Below are 25,214 nucleotides of genomic sequence, written 5' to 3'. Positions count from 1 at the left end.
AGACGTGGAATGTAAGAGGAGGGAGATATGGTTGACAATGTCCAGTATAAAGAGGTTATTTGTTAACAGGCATTTACCTCCATTTATGAGGAGACTGATCTCTCACTGGGATAGAAGTTGGTACAACTATTCAGTTGCCAATGGTCATGTGACATTACGGGGCCACAGTGTTCTTCCTTTCCTCTTTGTATTCATCTAGCACAGGATTAGAGATGTGAAGGCCCAGAAAAAAACCGTGAAAATTCGGGAAAAAACTTTTTTTCCCCGTTTTTTTCTGAAGCCTTTTTTGTTTTTTTCCAAAAAATTGGAAAAATTGAAAAAAAGAAAAAAAATTAATTATGGAACATTTTATTTTAACATGATGAATAAAATATTTTAAGACAAGGTGTTCAAATATTTTCCAAATCATTTCTAAAAAATATGTCTGGTATCAGATTATTCTAATTTCTGTGCACTGAGGACAAGCAAGTCCTCAGTTTCATGCCCATGCATTGAAACTTAGTCCTACACTCCTTTCTATACACTTCTCTCCTCTTCAATTCTTTTTATGAGAATGAGTTTTATATTTTTATTTAATACTGTGGAGAGGCAATATGAATAATTATTACTTCTGGATTTTTAAAAATTGTTTTGTGGAGGTTTTTTTGTCTGTGCCACATAAACTAGTAAACAGTTCGGGAGATTGTTGCTCCATTTGTTACAATTACAAATAAATATTATTTAAAAAGTAAATTCTGTTTGTAATAGTTGTTTGGATACACTATATTTTTAATATGCTAGTTGTGATAATTTCATGCCAAGTAAAATTGTCCGTAGTCATATTTTATGTTCCTAAAGTAACAGAATGTCTTTCAATCTGGAAAAGAAAAGAGAAGTGCTAATGTAGTATTTTTTTCAATTTTTCCGAAAATTTCTGTTTCCCCTAAAAAAATTCCGGAAATTTTGCATCTCTACACAGGATGATTTGAAATGGTGTGTTCATTGGCAGAGAACAAGGAAACAAGCTTCCCTGTACCTGCTCCTTGTCTTACATTCTTTTTGGCAGCAAGGAAGACATTAGTTCTGTATGATTTTCTATGTAGTGTACTGATCAGAACATGGTCTTTAAAAATTGCTTTTAAGGTATTAGCTCTGGTTTTCATACGCAAACTTATGGATTTGTGTTTCGCCAAACGGGAGCTAAGTTGGCTTGATGATCTTATGCCAGAAAGTAAAAAGAAGAAGGAAGATGACAAAAAGAAAAAAGCAAAAGAAGTAAGTAGAGCAGTCATATTTAAATAAGTAGTAGAAGAATTTACTGAAAGAAATGAAAACTGTAGATATTTTATTTCTATGATCAGTCCTGTAATGCTTCAGAATCTATATGAATTTAAACACAATGGTAGGAGAATGTGATTGGTTTAACAGAATATATTCATGAGCTCTAAGCCTTGATAGTAATAAAAATCTCTGTTATAAGCCATTCTCAAGTTATGCTGCTTTGTTCATCTGATCCATACCTGCCCATTCCTGATCATTATCTGGTGGGGCCTCATTTGGTGAAATATCTGATTAGGTGAAGGAGGCTTCCCTGCTGTCAGTCCACAGAACATGCAAAAACAGATGCTATTTAGGAGGGCATTTTTACAAAGAGGATATTTTAATAAGTTTTACTAATGTACTGTCTGCTAATTTTCTGGATTATTGTATAATTTTTGTAATCCACTTTGAGTCTCTGTGAGAAAGGCAGAGTTTGGATTCCAGCCTTTACATATAACATGAGCCATTTTTGTTTACCCTTAAAATACAGATTTAGGTATGCAAAGACTTGCATTACATGCACTGTAATATCTTTAGGGGTGACTGAAGATTAATTTACACTTTGGACAAGATGCTTGAAGTGGGAGATTGCAGAAGGGGTAGCTTTGCTAATCTGTTTTATCAAAGTAAAACAAAAAAATTCAGTGGCACCTTAAAGACTAACAGCATAAATAAATAAATTTCACTATGATCTTTTGTGGGTCAGCTGTGACTACAGAAGCTTATATTGAAATAAATGCTGTTGGTCTTTAAAAGTACCACTGGATTTTTGTTTTATTCTGAAGCGGCAGAGTTTCCTTAAGCAAGTAGTGTGCAACAGTTCTTACCCTAAGAAAGAAAACTGTTCTGCCTGCTCAGTTTTGTAATCCTGAATCAATCCTCCCTCTAGATCTCCCATGTGCTAGAAAAGTACTAGTGAATAGAATTGAATCCAGACTTTGGCTTAGTAAGCCCCTCACACATCTGTAGATCTCAAAAGCTGTCAGTCTTGTTAGGAGGCCCACTAGTTTCTCCCCAGCAACAGATCTATGTACTATATTAAAAGTCACTTCTGAAGTTTACCCAGATGCTCAGGGGGGCTTGAGGAATGATGCTGAGAGCAACTTTCATAAAGAGGAGGCTTTAATTTCACTGTTTGTGTGCCGTTTACTACATAGATTCTAGTAGGTAGCTGGATGCAACTAGGTGCAATGATATTGTAGCATTACTTAAAGTACAGCTTTGTGGCCATTTGTCTCTGCATTTAAAGTAAGGGCCTTGTTTTAGATGCCTGGTTCTTGTAGTTTAAAATAATGTTAAACATATATTGGATAATGTGTAACTTTCAGGAAGCTGAGCGAATGTTTCAGACAGTGGACAGTGAAACTGTACACCTTCCATACGAAAGAAGCGATGTGTTAGAGATCCCTGTGAAAGCTCTAAAATACAGGTGTGATATATATACCTACTATTTTCATTTAAAGTTTCTTTTCTATAGCTTTTCTATTTGATATTATCTTAATTGATATATTTGAACACACTTGAATGAACACTGGCAAAATCTGGGATTCACTTAGCTGGGGAAGATACTTTAGGAGGAGTGTATGATAACTTTATATAAGGTTATTGTTGTATCTGTTTTTAAATTACTTATTGCTTATTGCTTACTCACATGACCCTTTTGAACAGATCCTATGACTCACTTTCAACCAGCCGTTCTCAGGGTGAAGAAACTGTTTTGGTCAGTTCTTTGTAGTGTGGTGGTATGCATGGCTAATGATATGAAAAGCACTGAAGATACTAAATATAAGTTATCTGAGCCATATGTTTACCAGCTACTTAAAACAATTTTGTTAAAATGTCACAGAGCAACTCTTTTTTTATCTAAACATGTACACTTAATATTGAAATTATATTTCATAGTAAAAATGGACAAATTTCTTAAATTCCCCAAATAACATATATTTGTTTATTTAAGCCCAAATTTTTTTATATGATTTTGGCAGTAATCCTAAAAACATCCTTCCTTCCCTAAAGGTATTAAAATGCCATACCTATAAATTTCAAGTGCTTCTAACAGCACTCCAATGGAATACTAGCCTCAAAGAATTTATCAAGGAACAGTCTGCTTTTGGTCTATAACGCTAGTAGAGAGTAAGGATTTTTTTTTGGGGGGGGTAGCCTAAAAGGGACCTTTACTTAATGGAAGAGCAATTGCTTTTTATGGGGTGGTTTGCCATTGCCTTCCCCAGTCATCTACACTTTCCCCCCAGCAAGCTGGGTACTCATTTTACCAACCTCGGAAGGATGGAAGGCTGAGTCAACCTTGAGCCGGCTACCTGAACCAGCTTTCACTGGGATCGAAATCAGGTCGTGAGCAGAGAGTTTGACTGCAGTACTGCAGCTTTACCATTCTGCACCTTGAATTTACCTAAAAAGTCAAGTACACTTTTTCCTGTATAAAACTTACCTTTTAACTTTGAAATCTTTATTGGAATTTATTGGTGCAAATACAGTATTTAGTAACCATACTGAATTAAACATACTTCTGGTGGCTGTGTAAATAGATAACCTAAGGCTCAAATGATGTAAACAAGCATGATACATAATTAACGCTATTGCAAGGCACAGAGTACTAATCAAAGTGTGTTTGTTGTCTAGCGTTGATCCCTCTGTTGTAAACATATCAGATGAAATGGCCAAAACTGCACAGTGGAAGGCTCTTTCCATGAACACAGAGAATCCCAAAGTAACAAGATCTAACTTGAGGTAGTTTATAATTACTCACAATTTCTTATTGTAGTTTTTGCTTTAAGTAGATGATAGCTGTGGAAATAATTTGTTATGATCATATATTAATATTTTGAATATATGATGAGTTTTTATTAACAATCTGAACAGAGGAGATGTGTGAAATCTAACAAGAGTTGAGACAGGAATTGGATTGTACAATGAACATCAGAATCCAGAGAACAGTAACACCACTATAGTAAACCCTGTTTGCCAGTTTTCTTTAATAGTAGCCCCAAATGCCACATGGCGAACTGTTTTTAAAACTGAAGGATGTTACAATGATACAGTGTTTGAGTTTATCTGTTTATGGGGATAGGAGTAAGGGATGTACTGTACTAGAGGAATTTTTCCTTAATTACCTCTAGGTTTGGGGCAAGTCACATTTTTAGTACTGTGTAGAAATAATCTGAAGACATGAAATTGTTGTATTTGAAATATTCCTCTGTGGCAAAAGGTGTAAATATTTTCCGTGTTGCCCCTAATTTAGTTACTGTACATTTGAGGCTGTAATCTTAGATAAATGTGAGCATGTCAGAGATTCCGCATGATAAAAAGCAACATTGAAGTAAAATATAGAAATTTCTTCATAAACTTTGCATGTTTTTATTTGCCTAACCTTTTTATTGTTCTAACAGCTCTGAAAAAGAAGAATGTGTGAAAATAGACATGGGAAAGGCATCTGAAACAAAGTATGTAGATGCTGAAACCTCAGTATAGAAGTGAACTTGAGGGTGTATTATTTTATAGGATATAATGTTAAAGAGTGATTTCCAAACTTCTTTCACTTACTGAAATTTGTGCTCTGAATATTATATGCTCAGCAATGAGACTTTTTCAGAAAAGAACGGAGTTATGATCACTTTGGAAATATTTATTTTTAGTGAAATTTTATTTTAATTTTTAATAGGAATGTTACAATTACTTTTTAGTTACCATTATGTGCGTAAATGTCAGATCGTGTTCAACTGTAAATTATTGATTGTCTTTACATACAAAGCGGTTTGTAATTTATTGTGATATTGATGTCCTATTTGTCAGGCAATTGCTGTTTGGGTTTTTGCAAAGTTTTCTGTATGTCAGTCTCTTTCCTTGAACAAATTTCCAGTGTGCCATTTCATGACTGACTGCATTTTCAAACCATTCCCACTTCAGTTTGCTATTTCATGGATTTCTAAATTCATACTTGTGGGAATAATGTCTTCATGTGTAAATTATATCATTTAAATGCAATAGCATTGATGCCTTTTAAAAAATACTCCAATCTCATTCTGTATAGTAGATAAATTCAGAGTTCTCATTCCTACTCTGTCATGTTTCACAGCATAGAAGGCCACAGTACTGAGATCTGTTGCAAGGCTTCCCTCTCTACACCATCATTTTTTTTTTAAAGGATAGCTATACTGTCACCACTGAAATGAATGAGACAGCTTCCCCTAACAAAGCTGTGACCAGGACATAGATTTACGGCTCTGTGTTAGGATGCATTAGATTGCTAGTTTGAATTGTAAACATTAACAGAATTGTTCCATAAGCATCATTACACAGAGTCTGATTATCTAATAAGTTCCTTTCTTCTGCACATATATTAATGCTGTTGACAACTGAAGACAAATACAGAGAGATGAGTAAAATCATTAGACTAGTTTCTCATTCCTGAACCCTTAAACTTATGATGTAATATTATGAACAGTATTTTTTCAATTGGCAGGTAAAATCATGAGCTTTGTACTTGCAGTTCAGATTCTTTGCTGTATACAGAGGGTATTTAATAGCATACTAATAAGATATATGCCAAATAGCTTGAATATCATATACTGTACAAAAATATTTGAGTATTTAAAATATTTCATCTTTTTTGACATAGCATAATTTAGAAAATGTAACTAAAATAGTTGACCTAGTTTTAAAATATGTTCACCACTGTAGGTCTATGTAAATTCGAATGAAACAGCTCTTGTCAATGCAGAGTAAACTTCTATGGAAGAAAGTTATATTAAAGTTAATAAGACAACTTCTAAGTCAGTGAACCCCCCTTTTAAAGCTAGAATGCATGCAAAGCTGTTGTGACTTCTGTGTTTACTCTGAAAAAAGTGATAGCTTTGTTTGTTTGAGAGCTCCATAAGAGCTTCCATGCATATTAAGAAAATTTTGGCTACAGCTATTCTGTACAAAATTTAGAATGTATTTTTTAAAAAATAAATACATCTTAGTATTTTATTAGTTTTCTTGCTTTTGTGAAAATGAACATAGCCTATCTGACCAAAAAGCAATGAGAAGACAGCCATTAACTTCAGAATATAAATATCACCAAATTTCCATAATGTAGATAAAAGATTTTATCAGACTTTTTTTCATTTCCCTGTGAACAGCCCGCAAACAAAGCTTAAATAATTTGCAATGTTGTCAGTAGTAAAACCCATATTTTAAAACCAGTCAACAATAATATATTTATAACAAGTTATTATTATTATTCCCTTTATTGTCAAAAAATCTGCTGAATATATTCTGAACGCTCATAAAAAGTTTGTGCTACTAAACCATAACACATAGGAGTATGGACAATGTAATTAAAACTGAAAGTAAAAGCTGAAATTTAAACACCATAAAATTAGCTTTGTTCATTTGGTTTAGCTTCAATACTAAAATTAGGAACAGTATAGCTATTTCCCCCCTTTCTGGATATTTGTATATTTTGTGCCTTAGCTAGCCTTCTTCAATTAATGCGCACCTTTTAAACAATGTGAAAATCATGACAGACTATTACTTACCCTAATCTCACAAATGTTCAGTGTCTTTAAAGAATTATGTTTAGAATAATTTATTATATTTTGCTGCAGCCAAGGGAGAATCATGTCTGTAAGCGTATGCAGCTTTCACAGAGTTAAGCCATGTTACTGTGTATGTGGCTTCAAAGTCTTCCATTACTGTACACTTGCATTTTCAGAGGAATGTGGTAACAGTTTGCAAAGACCCAAACAGTTTTTAACCCTTTGTTTTCAAAACTTAGAGTTCTGTATTACTGAATAGTTTGTATCAACTTTTCAGTGCCAAAGGGTTCATTAGTTTTAGTCACTTAAATGAATATCAGAAAATTATGTGGAATCATAATATTTAATTTTCTTTTTGTTAAAAAAAATACTAACCAGTGCCAGGAACCCCATGACTTGCAATGTAGTTTACATTGATTGTTCCAGTGTTGGTCATTAATGTACTCTTACATATTTAACCTTTTGATATCAGATATGTCCTGATGACATGCTGAAAACACCAATGGTAACGTCTATCTAAATCTGCTGTTTATTTTACTTCATACAAATGTTTTTTCCTTCTCTGTAATAAAAAGATAGTATTAAAGAAAGACAGTGAAAGACATAGCTATTACTGTACGTAGATATAAAGGTTGCCTTAATAGGTGTAAATGAGCAGGGTAATTTACTGTGCACTGACTCACCTAAAGTAAACCTAATTTAAAGCCAGTATATTTTCATTAAACCAGTAGAATTAATAGCTGAGCACCTTTTGTATACCTTAGTCGCCTCCTGGGGTGCAAAATTTGATCCTGTGTACATGACTGCAGTCTGCCCTTAGGAAATTGCTTTTTAAGAATTTCTAAAATGCTTATTTTTAATAGTGAATGGTTTAAAGAGAGTGTCCAACATTGAATTTGATTTAGATAGCTTGTTTTTTTAAAAAAAATACTGTCCTATTTAAGGTCAGTACTCTACAACACATTGAATTGGATCAAAAAGTTCAGTTCCATAGAGGGTGGGACCTTCTTCTGATGGAAAAGACACATTCTACCAGAGGAAGGCTCCTTGTGTTAGAAGAAGACAGCACCTTTAGAGAAACAGAAACCCTGGGTCTAACCAAGTATGTTTGATTTATATAGAGACAATGAGAATTGTGTTCTAGACATGAACAAGTTTCTCATTATCCTTTAATTTGCAATTCCTATACATTGCAAATTTTGTTTCAGGTAAGTTACTCCACGTGATCAAGGTGACATAAAATGTGCAAAGTAGTGTGACAAGATTTTTTTGCTAAGCATTTCCATTGCATCCAGCAGAACATTTCTTTTCTCATTTCAAATGCATTTATCTCTATGTACAGTAGTCTTGTAAAATGTACCCATTGTAAATGTACTCTAAATGTAAAATGTCTATGGATAGGTGTGATGCATTGCAAAAAATGCACTGGTCTGCATTGTGTAAAAGGGTTATGTATTGTACATAAATTTTGTAAATTAATTGTGTTGAAGTCACCTGTTCAGAACTTCTAGATCATTAGCCCAACATACTGAATGTATTATGCTTTTTGTTCTGTTTGGTCAGTAATTTAATGTTTGTTTTTTTTAAATGATTGCTGTAGGTGCCATCCTTTACCTAATACCGTACAGATGTTGTGAACAACCATTTATTTTAGTGAATGTACAGGCACCTAGTTGTGTCTTTCTATACTTGTATTCTGAATACAAATGTCTTGTGATTTTACTATTTGGCATTTTTTGTACTTAGTAACTTTTTAGTAAACTTGTCACTTATAGGAAAGGGTTACACTTGGTGTGAAAATAAAGGTTTTCATATTTAGAACATATTGTCACTATTTGGCAGTCTTGGAGTAATGTATTTAATAGCCTGTTTTTTATAATGCAGTTTATTAGTCAGGCGATACATCCTTTGTAATATTTCCCCCCTTTTGTTACTGATGCTTTGTTTTGTAAATGTGTCTTCCAGTGTTCAGAGCATCTAGCTGAACAAAAACCTTTATTTGGATTTGAGGTGTAACTATACACTTTATTCCAATTTTTATGACAGTTTTCTAATTACATATATTTCCTTTTATAATAAAATCCAAAGCAAGTTGTCACTGTTCCAAATGTAAAAACAATATTTTATTAATTTATATAATGCCTACAAATTTTTCTCTGATATTTAATGTGAAAATCCAGCCTTTACAATTTGTTTAATGACTGTTGCAAAAACTATTTTTTGTAATGTTTCACAAAGTTGACAAAAAAGCAATAAAATGCCACTGACTTTAACAGTTTGTTAAATCTTTAATTCCAATTGTGTGGTGCTGTTATACAGGACTGCTATAAATTGGAAAGATCCTTGGGGCAAAAAACAATCACACATACTGGATGGGAGATACACTTCTGGGTAGCAGTGTGTGTGAACAAGTACAGTTGGGCTGTAAGTCAAATATGGGTAGCCAGTGTAATGCGGTGACAAAAAAGGCTAATGCAATCTTGGAGTGTATTATAACATCCGAATTGCAAGATGTCCCACTGTACACTGCATTGGTCAGGTTGCCTCTGGAATATTGTGTACCATTGTAGAGGTTCTAGAGGCCTCGCTTCTGGAAGACTGTGGACAGAATGGAGTAGGTGCAGAGGAGAGCAATGAGGATGATCAGGGTCCTGGAGACCAAGCCCTAGGAGGAAAGGCTGAGGGATTTGGGAATGTTCAGTCTGGAGAAGAGGAGGTTGAGGGGGGACATGATTGCTCTCTTTAAGGGCTGTCACTTAGAGGAGGGCAGGGAGCTGTTCCTGTTGGCAGCAGAGGAGAGGACTCGCAATAATGGATTTAAATTAAGGATGGGAAGGTATCAGCATGGTCAGCCTTGGTTAGTATTTGGATGGGAGATCACCAAGCAAATCCACAATTGTTATGAAGAAGCTGGTAATAATAAACAATCTTTATCTTTTGCCTTGAGACCCCTACACATGTCAGCTGCAACTTGACAGCACTTTCTACCATGTACTCCAGTAGTCCCACATTAGGCTACAATATGGATTGGCTTATTTAAAAATTTAGGAATTTATGCTTATGAATGGGAATCAAGCACAACTAATGTACAGATAGAACTGCTGTATACTGATTCAGGTGGTTCATCTGTCAGTGTCAGTATTATCTACTCAGGCTGGCAGCATCTCCCCAGCTTAGGGTTACCAGGTCAGACTCATGAAATATCTGGGCACTGAGGAAGGAACCATGAGACTTTGGGGGTGGAGCCAGAAGCAAGGTTGTGACAAGCATGATTGAACTCCGTAGGGAGTTCTGGCTGTCACATTTAAAGGTATTGCTTTTAAATGCCTTCCCTCAATTAGAAATACTGGGGATGAGGTCACTTACTTTTGGGGCTCATAGAACTGGACCCCCTGGTCCAATCCTTATGAAACTTGGGAAGGGTTCTGAGGAGAGGCACCAGATGATACACTGAAAATTTGGTACTTTACTTCAAAAAAACAAACAAAAAAACCAGATCCCCAGATACTCATCAGTTCTCCATTATACCCTATGAAGACTGGTCTCTCTCCCCCCCCCCCCCACACACACCGCTTTCTGATAACCCTGAAGTGGAAGGAGGGCCTCCAAACCAGAGGATCCTGCCTCCACCCTGCAATGGCATGTCTTCTAATGCAATCCAAAGAGTTCCAATATCAATGAATCCCCTGTGCAAATATCTCAGAATGGAATGGAAGTTCCCTGGACAGGTTGTCAGCTTCTGCCACACCTGTTTCAAATCCTTTTTCAATGAGGGATATTCCAACGTTTCAGGAAATAATGAATAACAGTTTCTTAAATAGTAAATTCATAGGGATGCTAGGTCTCCAGCTACGCTTTCTCTATGGTGGCTCATGCTCACTAACAGCTCACAGGGAAAATCACACCTGTTCAAATCATACCTGTTCAAATAAGGCCACAGCATTAGAAAGAACTTCAGCTAAATGGGACCCAAATCCAAAGCTTCAGTGTTGTTACAGCATGCTCTTGGCAAAAGTTGTATTCAGTGTATTGATTTTCCTTCTCTTGCTAACATTCATTTTTAAAATAGAAGATACTCAACTTTGAGGAATAACTCCACACATAATTCAAGCTGACATGTCCCTAGAATCCCTTTAAAATTAAAACACCTTGCCCCACTTCCCCTTTTTAAAAAGTACCATTTTTCGCTCCATAAGACGCACCTGAGCATAAGACGCACCTAGTTTTTAGAGCCGTTTGTGTGAATTTAGAGGCATTTGTGTGAATTTTTTGCAGTATTCGCTCCTTAAGACGCACACACTTTTCCCTCCACTTTTTTGGGGGGGAAAAGTGAGTCTTATGGTGCAAAAAATACTGTACTCTTTATTTTTGCCTCTAGTAAAGGGACTCCATGCCAGAATATTTTAAAACACAAGCAGCTGACAAGTCTTAAACCTTCCTACTAGAAAAAGAACCTAAGATATCATACACAAAAGCATCACATTTCATATACCCGCAGGTCCTTAAATCTCATTTTGGCATATAAACAGCTTATTCTAGTTTTTATACTGAAAAGATCTAACAAGCAGCATACGTTAGTGAAAAATGCTATAAATAAATCTGAAAGTATTCCTCCATTTTATCAAAAATTGTGGTCAATCCTGTTTTAAGATGTGATTGAGAAGAATGGCAATATGGGTGAACTGCTGATACTATATAAAACAATGTGCTTTTCTTGAAACAAATACATGCATGTTCCATAAATATAAACAATACAATTCCCAACACTTAATGCTGCACCAGATTACTTAAAACATTGGGCATTGCTTCAAAGTAATTAAAAAGAAATTAAACTCTTGTTTAGAGCCCTCCTGGTAGCTGTATACTTGCATTAAATTCTAAACTTTAGCCATCTTGGCCTGGCTAACATCAGAAATGAGTTTTTATGTGTGCTTTCAAAAGTTGGGATAAAAAAATACTAATGTGCTTTTTAGTTTATTGTGACAAGAACAAGCTTTCCCTGAATTTTGATAAGTCCAAAATTATTGTGTTCGGTCAGAGATGGAAGCCCTCCAAGTGGACTATATGAGGAAACCCCATTGAACAGGTGAAGAGCTTCAGATATCTTGGTATTCATTTCCACTACAATGCTAATTGGGCCACTCATATTAAGGAAGTGGTAAGATCTGTGAATAGCAGTGAACTCGCAATCTCCTGTTTTTTCTATACTAAAGGGAACCAATTTATACCTGCTGCTCTTAAAAGTCTTCAACTATAAAATATGTGCCAAACTATTATATGATGCCCCAATTTGGATTTCCGCCCTTAATGAAACAGTCGAAAGAGTCCAATCTAAATTTCTTAGGAAAATTTTAGGGCTCCCAGCTTGTATACCTTATACAGCAATATGCCTTGAGACAAACCAGAGACGTTTAGCCACAAAGGCATGGATCTCAACTTTCAAATTTCGGCTGCGTCTTTATTTCAGAAGTGGGCCTAATAATCTCATTGCACATCTGCTGCATGAATCTTATCTATCTGATTGGCTGACCCACATTGAAGAGAAAATCACATCAATGGGGCTCAGCATCGATGATCTGACCCTTTTTTTGGAGAAGCATGCTGTCGTCATGATTAAACAGAGATTGACATTGGAGATTCAAGACCTTAGAAATCTCGCTTCTGGGTGTTACTTTCCCATGCAATGGGGGATTCCTTTTAGTGGTTCACTTACGGAGTATTTTTTGTTTGATTGACCCCGATATTCGAAGGGCATTTATGTTAGCCAGTTTTAATGTGCTTCCTTCTGCCATGTTATAAGGGAGGTGTAAAGAAATACCATTCCTTGATAGGCTATGTCCCTGTGGGCTGGAGGAAACTGAAGGAACAGACCATGCACTTTTATCCTGTAGATTCTACTGTGATTTACAGGCATCTTATTTGGATCCTATATTGCAATTCCTGGAGGGTAAATCTGATGAAAGCAAGATAGTAAGTTTACTAGCCTCAAATAAGGCTGAAACTATCGAAGTGGTGGCAGCCTTCGTTTACTGTTTAGAATATTTAATTAACCACCCCTTTTCCTGCTTCCTTGATTTGATATTATGTCAATAAAGGTTCTGTGACTGTGTGTGCTTCAAAAAGTGAACTAGCTGCCTATAAGTTTCTGACACTGGTCTTGATTATATAACAAGCAGTGCCTAATACAACCATTCTCAGAGACTGTCATCTCCCCTTTCATTCTCAAAAAATTCCTACCACAACTCAAGTATAAGACCTGGATTTTCTTGCTGGGGGACAAGGTGTTGCAGTTGTGCCACATGGAATGACTGAAGGTTTAGCAGTATAGAAGTTAAATTCTTATTGCCATTTTTAATCGATTGCAGAGCCTTCCTCTTCCTTAATGTTAATCATTCATTTATTGCTAGTTTATTTCTTGGGTATTCATTTCTGGATTCTTAAATTTAGTAACATTCATCTTTTTAAAAATTAACCCAAGGGCCCCTCGCTGGGATTATGAGTGGAATGGTGATCTAAAGTCAATGCAGCTGTGTTTCAGACATCTTTGAACCTAGAACTATTGGTTTATATGCTACCACTTCACCCAGTTTAGTGGAAAGCCTTTCTCCAGTGCAGACTTCTATCCATAGAAAGATTCTGTACTTAGCAAAGTGCAAAAATCCATTTACACATTACACCAGCATCTATGTTGTGTCTTCAAGCTATTGGAGGTAGGAGGGAGCTCTAGATGCCATTATCTTACTGGAATAGTATATTTTGTTTACCCTGTGTTGGATCTAATGGTTCTTTCTAGTGGGAGAACTGAACCCCTACTGAAAATGCCCCTGAAATGAAACAATTTTAGCCAGCTTTATTCTGGCTATAAAACCTAATGTCTTCTGAATATGTTGTGCCCCTTGTGGTTTTCTGTACCATGCAAATAGCATATATTAGATATTTACAAGAATAGCTTGCAGAGGGGCTAAGCTCTGGGAGCACAAACTCTGTTAAGTCCTGAAACTGATGGTGATAGACTCCAGCCACATCGGAGTTGTGAGGCTACTGCACTTGGTCATTGTAAGAAAGGGTGGGATTAAAAATGTTACATTAGGGTTGTGGTAGAACAAAGTAGCAGTCAAGTGCACCTCTGTCATAAAAATAAGCAGAGGTTTATTCTCTATTCCTTCCGGGCTCCTGGGACCAACAGTGATACAACGGTGGTACGTCTTGTTGTGCTGCCAGGGGCGGGGCCGCCTTGGATTGTTGGGGTGGGGAGCAATCCAAACGCTGTTTGTTAACACCGTACACAGGTCCTAAGGCATGACCCCGCATCCCGTACGGAGTCCTGTCTGATAATTTTAATTCGTTTGTATTCCGTACCAGATTCTTCTGTTGGTTTGTTCTTCAGCTCCTTCATTTTTCTTCCTTCTTTCCACATTGGTGGAAAGGGACGTGGAAGAGTTTGACTTGCTGAAATCTTCTCTGCCCTGAAGCTAGCTGCCGTGTGTTACTTGGAGAATTTTTTAATTTCAAAAAGAATTATCTGAAGAGTGCGCGAACACGACAGTTTATGCCTTGAATAAAATTTTGTTGGTCTTAAATGTGCCACTGCCCTCGACTTTTGTTCGGTTTTAATTCTTGTTACTTCTTTACGATAGTTTGATTATTGATAATCATTTCGAGAGCACGAAATAAGTTACGACGTCTTTATTTAAGAAGCTTTATTAAATTGATCTTCTTCCGTTAGTTTCTGCTAACCAATGGAAGACGATGCGACACCTCCCACACCCCGGCCGCCTCCCGGAGTTGCCACCATCAGGTAATTTTTTCCGACCGCTTTTTACAGACGAAAGGTCTTGCTAGCCAATCAAAAATTAGGTTGACTGGTGACGCCATAACTTTTGCTCCCGCCCGCCTTCGGTTTAGCGCGAGAGTCGTTTCTACGGTAGCCTCCGGACTGGAGCGGCTTTTCCGTTTCTATGGTGACAGCAGTGGCGTTATCCGTCTCCCTGGAGCGACGTCACCTGCTACGGCCGAGCCTAGAGATTGGCTAATGAAACCGACATCTTGGGCAAAGCGCGTTTTCATTGGCTGGCTTGTTAAATCTGTGGTGATATTGGGGGAAGGGGGTGCGAGCGCTTTGGCGGGGGAGGGAGGGGAATCCTGAACGGGAGCGTAACGTCGCTACCGGAATTCGAGATGCAACTGGAGGATACCGATGAGAAGTGGCCCCGCTCCTACCTTTTTTCTGGTCGAAGTAAGTCGATGGGGAGGGAGCTGTTAGAAGGTGTGAATGCATATCTCAGGACAGGTGTCACTTATCAGTTCCCGTCGTCTTTCACTCTAGGATAAATCCTGTCTTTGGTGACGGGATAGGAAAACATAAGTTCGTTTGTGAGCTGAGTTTCAGAACTGGTTTTCAGCGACAGGATGCGAACTTGGAAGACAAAACAGTCCGGGCTCTGACCATGTGCAGAGTATTTATTTAACCTACTGCATTTCTAACAGCATGCCAACACCAGTGTGTAACTACACCCAATGCACAGAACAATGGTGTTAAACCTATGCACATTTACTCAGAAGTAAATCCTGCTTGGTTCAATAAAGTTTCTCCCCACCTTGAGTAAACATGCATAGGTTTGGGCTGTATGTCCTTCAGGTCAGAGACTGCGACTTTTGGGTTAGGCAAAGTATGAACTACCCCATTTCTGTTGTACAGCTATACATGTCACATGTAACTTATTTTCTTGAAGGTGGTAATACAATTTGGGGCTTTTCAGTTATTACCAACCCTGTTCAGTGTAACCGCAGTACTGAAACCTCTTCTGTTTCCTTTCTTTTGCTGGTGGTGCAAATTCTTGTTCAGGCATCTTTGCATTTTCCACTCTACTTCCAGAGCACTAAATCTGTTTTAACTGTTTGAAGAACAAGTATAATTAGATCACTATAGCACTATTTTGGAGTCTTTGTCTATACATGGTGTCTGACACATTAGAACAACTTTCCATTAAAAAAATGAAAGGGTCCTGCAGAGCAGTGGTCCAAATAGTCCAGCATCCTGTTTTACTCAGCTTCTAGGCAGTTGCCCTAGAAGACCAACGAAGGCATAGAGCAGGCATCTAGCCAGTTGCCCTAGAAGACCAACGAAGGCATAGAGCCAATGGTAGCTCTCCAGATGTTTTTTGCCTAAAACTCCCATCAGCCCCAGCCAGCATGGCCAGTGGCTGGGGCTGATGGGAGTTGTAGGCAAAAAAAAAATCTGGAGAGCTACCGTTGACATAGAGGACAAGCCTTCCACAGTGTTGCCTCCTAATACTGGTTTTACGAGACTCACTGCCTCTGAATATGTAGGTTGCCTATAATCACAATGGCTAGTTGTTGTTTGAGGAATCTGTCCTCAATAAATCTATATGGTCTGTTTTTAAAGATATGAATTCGGCTTCTTTTGCAGCAAAAGCCCATCAGGAACTCATTGGCATATTAGGTCACACCCCCTGATGTAACCATTGCTTCACAGGGATTTTGTAGGAAAAAAACCCAGCAGGAACTTATTTGCATATTTGGCAACACCTCCTGCCACCAAGCCAGCCGGAACTGTGTTCCTGTGCATTCCTGCTCAAAAAAAGCCCTGCATATTATGAGTATGGCTTTCATTACATCACTTTATCCATTGGCTGTGAATTCCAGTCTAATTTTTATTGAGTAAAAAAGTATTTTCTTAGTCCTGAATCTGTTACCCATCAACTGAATTGGGTGTCCCTGATTTCTAATATTATACCCTCTTTAATGCTTGCCTGACACCCAGTTGTCTTTTAAGAGCTAGGCCAAAATATTTCTTTTTACCCACACTTTTAACTAAGGGCTTTATCTTTAGCTGCTTACAATCTGATTCTGGTCTTGTCTATACGCTTGGCTACTTGTGTGCTTTTGAAAATGACTATCGTTTGTTTTTAATTACTGTTTTGTTTTGAAATGGTGGTGAACTTTTTGTATCTGGCTTCTAAAAGGGGAGAGATGCATTAGGGTTCTGTTTCTCCCTTTTTGTTTTCCTTAATCTGTTATGCCAATAAAGGTTGTGATTATGATGATGAATTACTTGTTTTGTTTATATTGATAGTTTGTGATGAGTTTATACTGTTGTTTTTACTTTTTATCTCAAGCAGGTTTCTGAAGAGATGACATAAACATCTAAATACATTTATAGGAGTAGGAGAAGAAATTCTCTGTATCAGTTTTCTCCAAGCCATGCATAATTCTGTAAACCTCTCTCATGTTGTCTCCGCACCCTGTGCTCTTTTTCTAAACTGTAAAGCTCCAGGTGCTTTAACCTTTTCCCATAACTGAGGCATTCTAACTCCTTGATTATGTTGGTTGCCTTTTTCTGGCTCTGCAGTATTCTTTTTTTGAGGCATGGCACTAGAGCTGTATACAGTATTTTAAATGAGGCTGTCCCATGGCTGTTTTATTTTCCTCATCTCCAGCACAGAGTTTGCCTTTTTCACCACTATTATACACTGAGTTGACACTTTCATCATGCTGTCCATTACAGCCCCAAGAAATCTTTCCCTCTAAACTGAGATTGCAAAAATGCAGTTAAGTCAGCCTGTTGTATCAAAATAAAATAAAAATCTTGTGAGATCTTAAAAGGTAACAGTGCTTATTTCAGTATGAACTTTTTTGGGTCACAAGCAACCCACATCATCATATGGATCTATGATGGAAACCTGCCGTGGGGAATTTTTATGGGGTCGGTGGAGGGGGAGTCTAGGGTTGGTGTGAATTACGTTATGAGCCTTTCAAGTGTAAATCTCAGTTAAATATACTGAATGATGAGGGAGGTCAGAGATTTAAATAGATAAGCAAATAAATGTTACAAAGTTAAAGTCTGATAAAATAGTAATGGCAATCAACATATATTAAATGTAAGATTTTTTTTTAAGTTAGGTCTAGCGCAATACTTTTAAAATCTTTATTAGGAGACTTAAAAAGTCCTTTTGGATGCACTTTTGGCCTGTTCATTATTAATGAGTGAACCAACAGGTCATTCTGGTCTTCAGACCAATGCAGCTGCCCACCTGGATCTATCTACAGGGAACTAGATTTTGCTGTTGTCTGCTGTGGCCATGATTCAATCAGTTCTATGTGTGCAATAGTATTTTTCGTTTCCTGCAGAAGTTTTGCATGCTGTGTAATAAACCACTTCTAAAACAGAGAGGCTTTTAAATTACAGTTTGTTACGCAGTATGGAGGTGGGCTACTCAAAGAAACCTGCTTGGAAAATTCTGTGAATGAGTGCAAACTGTTGGGCTCAGCTGAGTATACATTACAATGCCTGCTATTTTTCCACCTCTTGGAGCCTCCCCCTCACTTTGTTTTCCTCCTAGATATGTTTTTCTCAAGATTTGTTTTGTTTTTAGAATAGGATTATAAAGTGTGTAACTCTGAAAGATTTTGAAGGCTGAATAGTAATTCCTTTTCAAGGGCAAGGATTTTCTCCACGTTTACTGTCTGAGATCTTTTAACTGAAGATAGAATATGGAGTTTGCTTTAATTTTTTAAAATTATATTTCAGTTTATGGGTAGGTTCCTCAAGGAGCACCCTTATGATAAGTTGGTCTCAGCCATTTAACAACTTTGAGAAAAAATAAATCCTGCATAGAATGTTGCTGAGAGGTACTGAGTCCCATCAACACCCCCCCTGTGGCATACAGAAGCTGGGATTCAGTTGAATGATGTCCAGCCCCAAGGGAGTGCCCTCTTCGTTCCCCCCCCCTTCCCCAGCTGTACAGCTAAGTGGCTGGCCTGGGTGAACTCCCTGTGTTTTTCTTCAGCTACTGAAAATTTCTCCTTGTACAATCCCTTCACTAATTGACAAAACAATAAACTTTGTATTTTCTGTTTAAAGGTATAATGTATTAAGCCTGATGCCTTGATGTTGTACAATGCCTGATCAACAAAAGAAGGTGAAACCTACAGAAAAGCCAGCAGATACCAAAGCTCAAGGGATCACTGCTAGGTACTTTGCTTTATGTTGAATGTCAGCTGTGGCTTGTTAGAGTTTACACCAACTGCCAAACTGAATGGTTTAATCTGAAATGCTATGTGTATGTAGCTATAGTTACTCTGGTCACCAAGTTTATTCAGACCTTTTCATTTTGACTGAAACAATGGATTGTTTAAATAGAGGGGGGAGAGAGAGTTGGCTGCTGAAGCAATACCAGAAAGGTTCCTTTCCAGTGAAACAGCATAATTTAATTTCCATTACATATTGATGATAGATAGACCATTAATAGATATACGTCCTATGTTTTCTCCTAGGGATTACACTGATCTTAAAAGGCTTCTGGAACTTCTCAATGTCCAGTCAAGCAAGCAACAGGTATTCCAACAGCAATTAGTTTGTGTTCATAAACATGTGTTGTAAAGCTCAGTTTTGTTGCATTTGCAAAATAATCTGTTCTGCTTTGTCAGTGTGTCAGAGTAATTTAAAAGCTTAATAACTTCATCCTCTTCCGTGTCTGTTTCCTATATTCAATAGATTAGGTTTCTTTATGATATTTTTCAGTGAAGTGTAAAAGCTGCATATTCATAAATATGTCAGGCTAGGATTAGGGAATTTCCAAGGTAAGATTGTGTTCAGGGGTTCTGCGGGTGTATAGACAAAGCGCAACGACAAATCAACTATAAAGCAGGTGAAGGGATTTATGTGGTACATTATTCACAATATACACACATGTATTTACACACACACACACACATACATACATACACTGTGGTTAATAGCCACATACATACACTGTGGCTAATAGCCACTGATGGACCTCTGTTCCATATTTTTATCCAATCCCCTCTTAAAGCTGTCTATGCTTGTAGCCGCCACCACCTCCTGTGGCAGTGAATTCCACATGTTAATCACCCTTTGGGTGAAGAAGTACTTCATTTATCCATTTTAACCAGACTGCTCAGCAATTTCATTAAATGCCCACGAGTTCTTGTATTGTGAGAAAGGGAGAAAAGTACTTCTTTCTCTACTTTCTCCATCCCATGCATAATCTTGTAAACCTCTATCATGTCACCCCGCAGTCGACGTTTCTCCAAGCTAAAGAGCCCCAAGCGTTTTAACCTTTTCTTCATAGGGAAAGTGTTCCAAACCTTTAATCATTCTAGTTGCCCTTTTCTGCACTTTTTCAAATGCTATAATATCCTTTTTGAGGTGTGGTGACCAGAATTGCACACAGTATTCCAAATGAGACCGTACCATCAATTTATACGCGGGCATTATGATATTGGCTGATTTGTTTTCAATTCCCTTCCTAGTAATTCCCAGCATGGCGTTGGTCTTTTTTATTGCAATCGCACACTGTCTTGACATTTTCAGTGAGTTATCTACCACGACCCCAAGATCTCTCTCTTGGTCAGTCTCTGCCAGTTCACACCCCATCAACTTGTATTTGTAGCTGGGATTCTTGGCCCCAATGTGCATTACTTTGCACTTGGCCACACTGAACCTCATCGGCCACGTTGACGCCCACTCACTCAGCCTCAACAGATCCAGCTACTTATCAGCTGTATAGCTAGGAAGGGGGGGGGAGCAGAATGGAACTTTCCTATCCTCCGCATTCCACTTTAACCCATTGATCTCCTGGGGACGGGACCCAGGGGAATTACATGAGGAGGGTCTGCTGCTGGAAGAGGGAATCCAAAAATTGCCCGTTTAGGCTGACTCCAGCCCAGTGATCATATCAGAAGCCTAATTATTTTTCCTGAATTGTTAGGGTGAATCATATCGCTGGTCAAATGCCCTCTAAATATATCCCTATGGTGACCCCTATAATATATATAAACATTCTTGGAGCAGTTGTTGAATGAAATAATTGACAAAATGAACAAGAAAAACTGTATAGTTCAGGGTGTCTTCAAATTTGTTGATATTATTGGCACTTTTTGAATTTTGTGAATAGGTTATTGGCACCACCACAAAATGGCCACCATAGGAGGCAGAACTAATAATAAAATGACCAACATGAGGGCAATCACAAAATGTTGGAAGACGCTAAGGCTAGTGTGGCAATTAACCTTGCATTTCTGCCTTTCCTCCATGATTCTGAATCAATCCTTATGACTTTGGCTTCATGCAAATCCAAATGAGTGTCAGCCAATTGGAGCCCATGGAACTCCACTAGATGGGGAGGGGTGAGCCAGCCTCAACTTAAGTGGGGAAGAAAAACATTTTTTCTTCTGGAAAGGGATTTTGTGGCTCTGGAAACGAGTATCCACTTAGCCAGGCTTTTATTTGGCTTTTATTAGGATTTGGGGGTCAGCTTAGGGAAGAATTCTTATTTTAGTGTGACAAATGAGCATCCTGTTAAGGACCTGACATTCCTAACTGGTGTGGGTAGGTTCTGTGGACAGGTGCTTGGTGTGGAAAAAGAACAGTCTTGAACCTGCTGAGGTAACCTGATTAGATGGTTGGAATCAAATCTCCTTTCATGATAGTTGTTGTTTTTACTTTACTTGAGAGCCGGTTTTACTATGTACATTGAAGTCATCCACATATAATATTTATATTGCTAATACACTGTTAAATAAATCTTTGGATTTATCTCTATCTGTCTTATCTGTTAAATTAAGTGTCCAAAGAAAAGTGATCTCGGTTTACTTCACATACAAGTACAGCTTTGGTCTTGCAGGTTTCTAAATAAGAAGCCTTCAGGGAGCACATGGCTTACATACTACCACTCTAAAAGCTTGTGTCCCCTTTTTATTTGGTTGTGGGTGGTTGAGGTTTAAAGAACGCATAGGAGAGGCCAGAGTGAGGGGACTGGGTGTTCCGTAGTCCAGAAGGCAAAACCTCCCCACATCATACATTATCCTAAGATGAAGCAGCTGAATCTAGTTGGAGACCTCCAAAGGCAATGCCTCTTGGGGTCAGGATTGTCCCTTGGCTTTAAGGAAAATACAAGGAGGCACTCAGAAACACCTCTTTGGGCACTTTATGCCTATATGGTTTATTAAAAGTGCTTGTACGAGGATGGATTCTCCTAATTGCAGGCACCACTTTAACTATGACTTATTTTCTTGCTCAGTTAGGAGGTGGAATTTATGTTCCAAACAATTGCCTAGGCTTTAGCCCACTTTGTTACTTGCCTATTGTAACAGTGCTAGACCTTTAGTGAGCAGATGCCTTCTTTCTAGATCACAAAGTCTACTTAATTGAGGATCATGTTTCTCAGATTCTGGTCTAATTTTTGTGGAGTTTTCAGCTACATGCTGCAAATAGGTTTTCATACTATCCACAAGAAGCTCAACAATGCAAAGCAGCTCTTCTTGCCTTCTGTGTGCCCAGCCACCATTTTGAAAATGTTCAGTCCACTTTTGTTCTCATTTCCCCTGAACATATAGAATACATCTGATCACAGCCATGAAGAAGAAGCATTAGGCAGCTGCTTTGACTGACTCTAATGAAGGGAGCTTTCGGTCTCAGAAGCTTAAATCCTGAAATATTTGTTGGCCTCTAAAGTGCTACTGGACTTCAGTTTAAGCAGATGTAGAAGCTTCTAGAATGGTTACAAAGCGGCTTTATACACTGAGTTTTTAAAACTTCATTACCTAGCCATAGGTTATCTGAGACACCCACAACAATCACTTACATTACCGTGGCCTGGTTAATGGTACTATTTGCCATATGTTTATCTTCCTTGCCTTTGCAGCTGCCAGCCCTTAACTTTGAAGGTGCTAAAAATAGTATGATGAAGTCTGAACAGTATCCCAGTAACACTTGTGGAGAGAGATGTAGAGGTCAATGGCAAGAATCAACTGAAGCTGTTGAGCTTGAAAACTTCAGGTATAGTTCTAAAGCTTTATTGTGTGTAGGGACTTGATTCAGATCTTGTCCCATCTTCCTCCCCTTGATATAGAACTTAGCAGAATAATAAAAAACCTTTGAACTCTAGCTATAAATATTTACTTAGTTACTTTATTTGTAGTCTGCCTTTTCTCCTGAAAGCGAAGATGAATTACGTATGTTTGTTTTTTAAACTATCACCCTATATACAAAAGAAAACACAGAATTTGTCTTGGTCATTCTGAACTTTCAACCGTGCACACATAATTTTACCAGAAAATGGAATTTTCAAAGTGAATTTTTGGGATGACCTTTTCTGAGAGGGATAGATTATCTAAGAAGCTTGAGTCTTCAGGCAGTGCGTTCAACTGGGTCTGTTCTCCAGGAAGGACAGAATCTCTCTCTCTCTTTCTAGGCCTGGCCAGTACATGTTATACACTCACAAGAGCTGACAGGCAGGTTTCCAGTCTACCCTATTGGATGAAGAAATAACATGGTTAGCATTGGTTTACTCACTTTGCATCAATGGTGGACTGGATAGTGAGTGAATGTGGGCTTCAGAGAAGCTCCTTTGCTTCATCTGTGCTTGGCAACAAACCATCCTGGCTTATACAGCTTGGTGCAGCTGTTTTTGGAGGAGAGGAGAGTCAAATGAATCATATTCTTGGAACACATTTCCCAGTTTGTTCATGCTGTTTTCTTGGCTGAACTAAAGGTACAGAGGTGTTCAGGGAAGAGATACCTGCATCTTTAAACCTCTTCTTTATACCTACTGATCCTAGTTGTTAATGTTTTTACTTTTAGTAGTTTGTTACTAATTGCTCCTTCAGCATTTATTTATTTATTTAGGCATTGTTGTTTTGATAGACTCTCCTTGAGACCCTGAAGAGCCACTGCCAGTCTGAGTAGACATTATTGACATAGATGGACCAAGAGTCTGATTCACAAGGCAGCGTCATGGTTTCATAGGACGTCCATGACACTAGAAAGCTCCCTAGGACTGTTCATGGTTGAGCAGGAGCTCATATCCAGTTTTCCCCAGTGTAAATCTAACTCTTGGTGAGCTGAATCACACTGTTGGCAGCCTAATAATCTCCATGTGCATGATGTGTGGATTGGTCCCACGTTATTTAAACAAAATTTGAAGTAAATTTGCTGCCTTGCATTTCTGCACTACGTTACACAATGTTATGATTAGGAACAACTGGGCCATTTTCCAACACTGTCTTTGTCTTTCTTCCCTTAGCATGAATTACAAGAATGAGAGAAATTTTAGCAAACATCCTCAGCACATTTTGTTTAAGGATATCTTCACAGCCTTCGTTAAAAACCGGCTTATTTGCAGGTATGAAACATGGACTTTAGAGATGGTAGAAAAATTTCCAGCAGAATCAGAGATACATGCTTTGAGCAATTCAGTTGTAGTCAGGGATGTATTGGGTATTGCTGTGACAAAATGCCAGGTGTTAAGTCTAAATACTGACAATACTCTTTAGCTTCATAGATGATAGAAAAATTTAGATGATAGAAAAATTTGCAGCTGGACTACCCCTGTCAAAAATTAATATATTGCAGTTCTTTTATATGGATCTTAGTCCAAAACAGAGAGCAGAAAGTTTGGCCTGTCTAGATCTGGAAAGGTTGTAGTTTTGCAATCATCTTCTGAACTGGTCCTCTCCAAGATATTTTACACATTATCATATAAAATAAAATTACTGTTTTGTTGATGTTATGTTTTCTGCTTTGAAGAACATTTTTTGCATCCAGAGCTGAAATACTGACTTGTTAGCAGTTACTATCCATAAGTACTTGATGATAGAACCTAACTTTTGCACTACTGTGAAGTGGCAGTTTTTGTCATACATTTTTTGGCTTTGAATGTGGATGACACCAGTATTGTCATATCATATCACAGATATTTGTTGTGCACATATAATTTGACCAAGAGGTGAAGTTTTCAAAATCCATCTTTGGGATGACCTCTTTTGATGAGAGAGCTACTTCCAGAGAAACTACAAGAAGTTGTTTTCATTGCGGCATTGTATTTTGAATGGCTTTATCCTTGCTAGTGATATGATTAATATGATTGTCAAATGTAGCTTGGTGAGACTAATAACACATTTTGAGCATAAGCTTGCGTGGCCCATTCAGCAGGTGCACTACTTTACTAGGCAGGTATTTAAGTATGATGTTATGAAGCAAAATGTTATAAATAAGATGTAATCAGGGCTTTTTTTTTGTAGCAGGAACTCCTTTGCGTTTTAGGCCACACGCCCCTGATGTAGGCAGTCTTCCAAGAGCTTACAGTAGGCCCTGTAATATAAGAACCCTGTAAGCTTTTGGATGATTGACTACATCAGGGGTATGTGGCCTAATATGCAAAGGAGTTTCTGCTACAAAAAAAGCCCTGGGTATAATTATTTAAAATTCAAATGTGATTTAAAATCACAATAGTAATAATTTGTGATAATGCAGTTTTCTGGTTTTACAAAAATGATCAGTTCCTGCGTTGGCTGAGCAAGTCCAGATCCTTGTTAAATTGTATCAGACTT

The 25,214-nt window shown here is 37.7% G+C and overlaps 2 protein-coding genes across 5 annotated transcripts in view; both read left to right on the top strand.

Moving 5' to 3' along the window:
* SLC4A7 (solute carrier family 4 member 7) overlaps positions 1-5,302 on the top strand; it is a 106,716-nt gene extending 101,414 nt beyond the window's left edge. For all 4 annotated transcript variants that reach the window (XM_060248811.1, XM_060248810.1, XM_060248809.1 and 1 more), the window contains 4 exons: positions 1,123-1,254; positions 2,628-2,728; positions 3,940-4,047; positions 4,707-5,302. In XM_060248811.1, coding sequence (XP_060104794.1) covers positions 1,123-1,254; positions 2,628-2,728; positions 3,940-4,047; positions 4,707-4,788 — 423 coding nt within the window. In that variant the 3' untranslated portion in view covers positions 4,789-5,302. The remainder of the gene's footprint in view (positions 1-1,122; positions 1,255-2,627; positions 2,729-3,939; positions 4,048-4,706) is intronic.
* A 13,425-nt stretch (positions 5,303-18,727) lies between these two features.
* Positions 18,728-25,214, top strand: part of NEK10 (NIMA related kinase 10) — a 117,137-nt gene continuing 110,650 nt past the window's right edge. The window contains exons 1-4 of the mRNA XM_060248807.1: positions 18,728-18,834; positions 19,137-19,197; positions 22,529-22,662; positions 23,909-24,007. Coding sequence (XP_060104790.1) covers positions 18,761-18,834; positions 19,137-19,197; positions 22,529-22,662; positions 23,909-24,007 — 368 coding nt within the window. The 5' untranslated portion in view covers positions 18,728-18,760. The remainder of the gene's footprint in view (positions 18,835-19,136; positions 19,198-22,528; positions 22,663-23,908; positions 24,008-25,214) is intronic.

This window comes from Heteronotia binoei, chromosome 10 (assembly GCF_032191835.1).
Source record: "Heteronotia binoei isolate CCM8104 ecotype False Entrance Well chromosome 10, APGP_CSIRO_Hbin_v1, whole genome shotgun sequence".
Lineage (NCBI taxonomy): Eukaryota > Metazoa > Chordata > Lepidosauria > Squamata > Gekkonidae > Heteronotia > Heteronotia binoei.
Note: the sequence above shows the minus strand (reverse complement) of the source record. Positions and strands in the feature narration are given on the sequence as shown.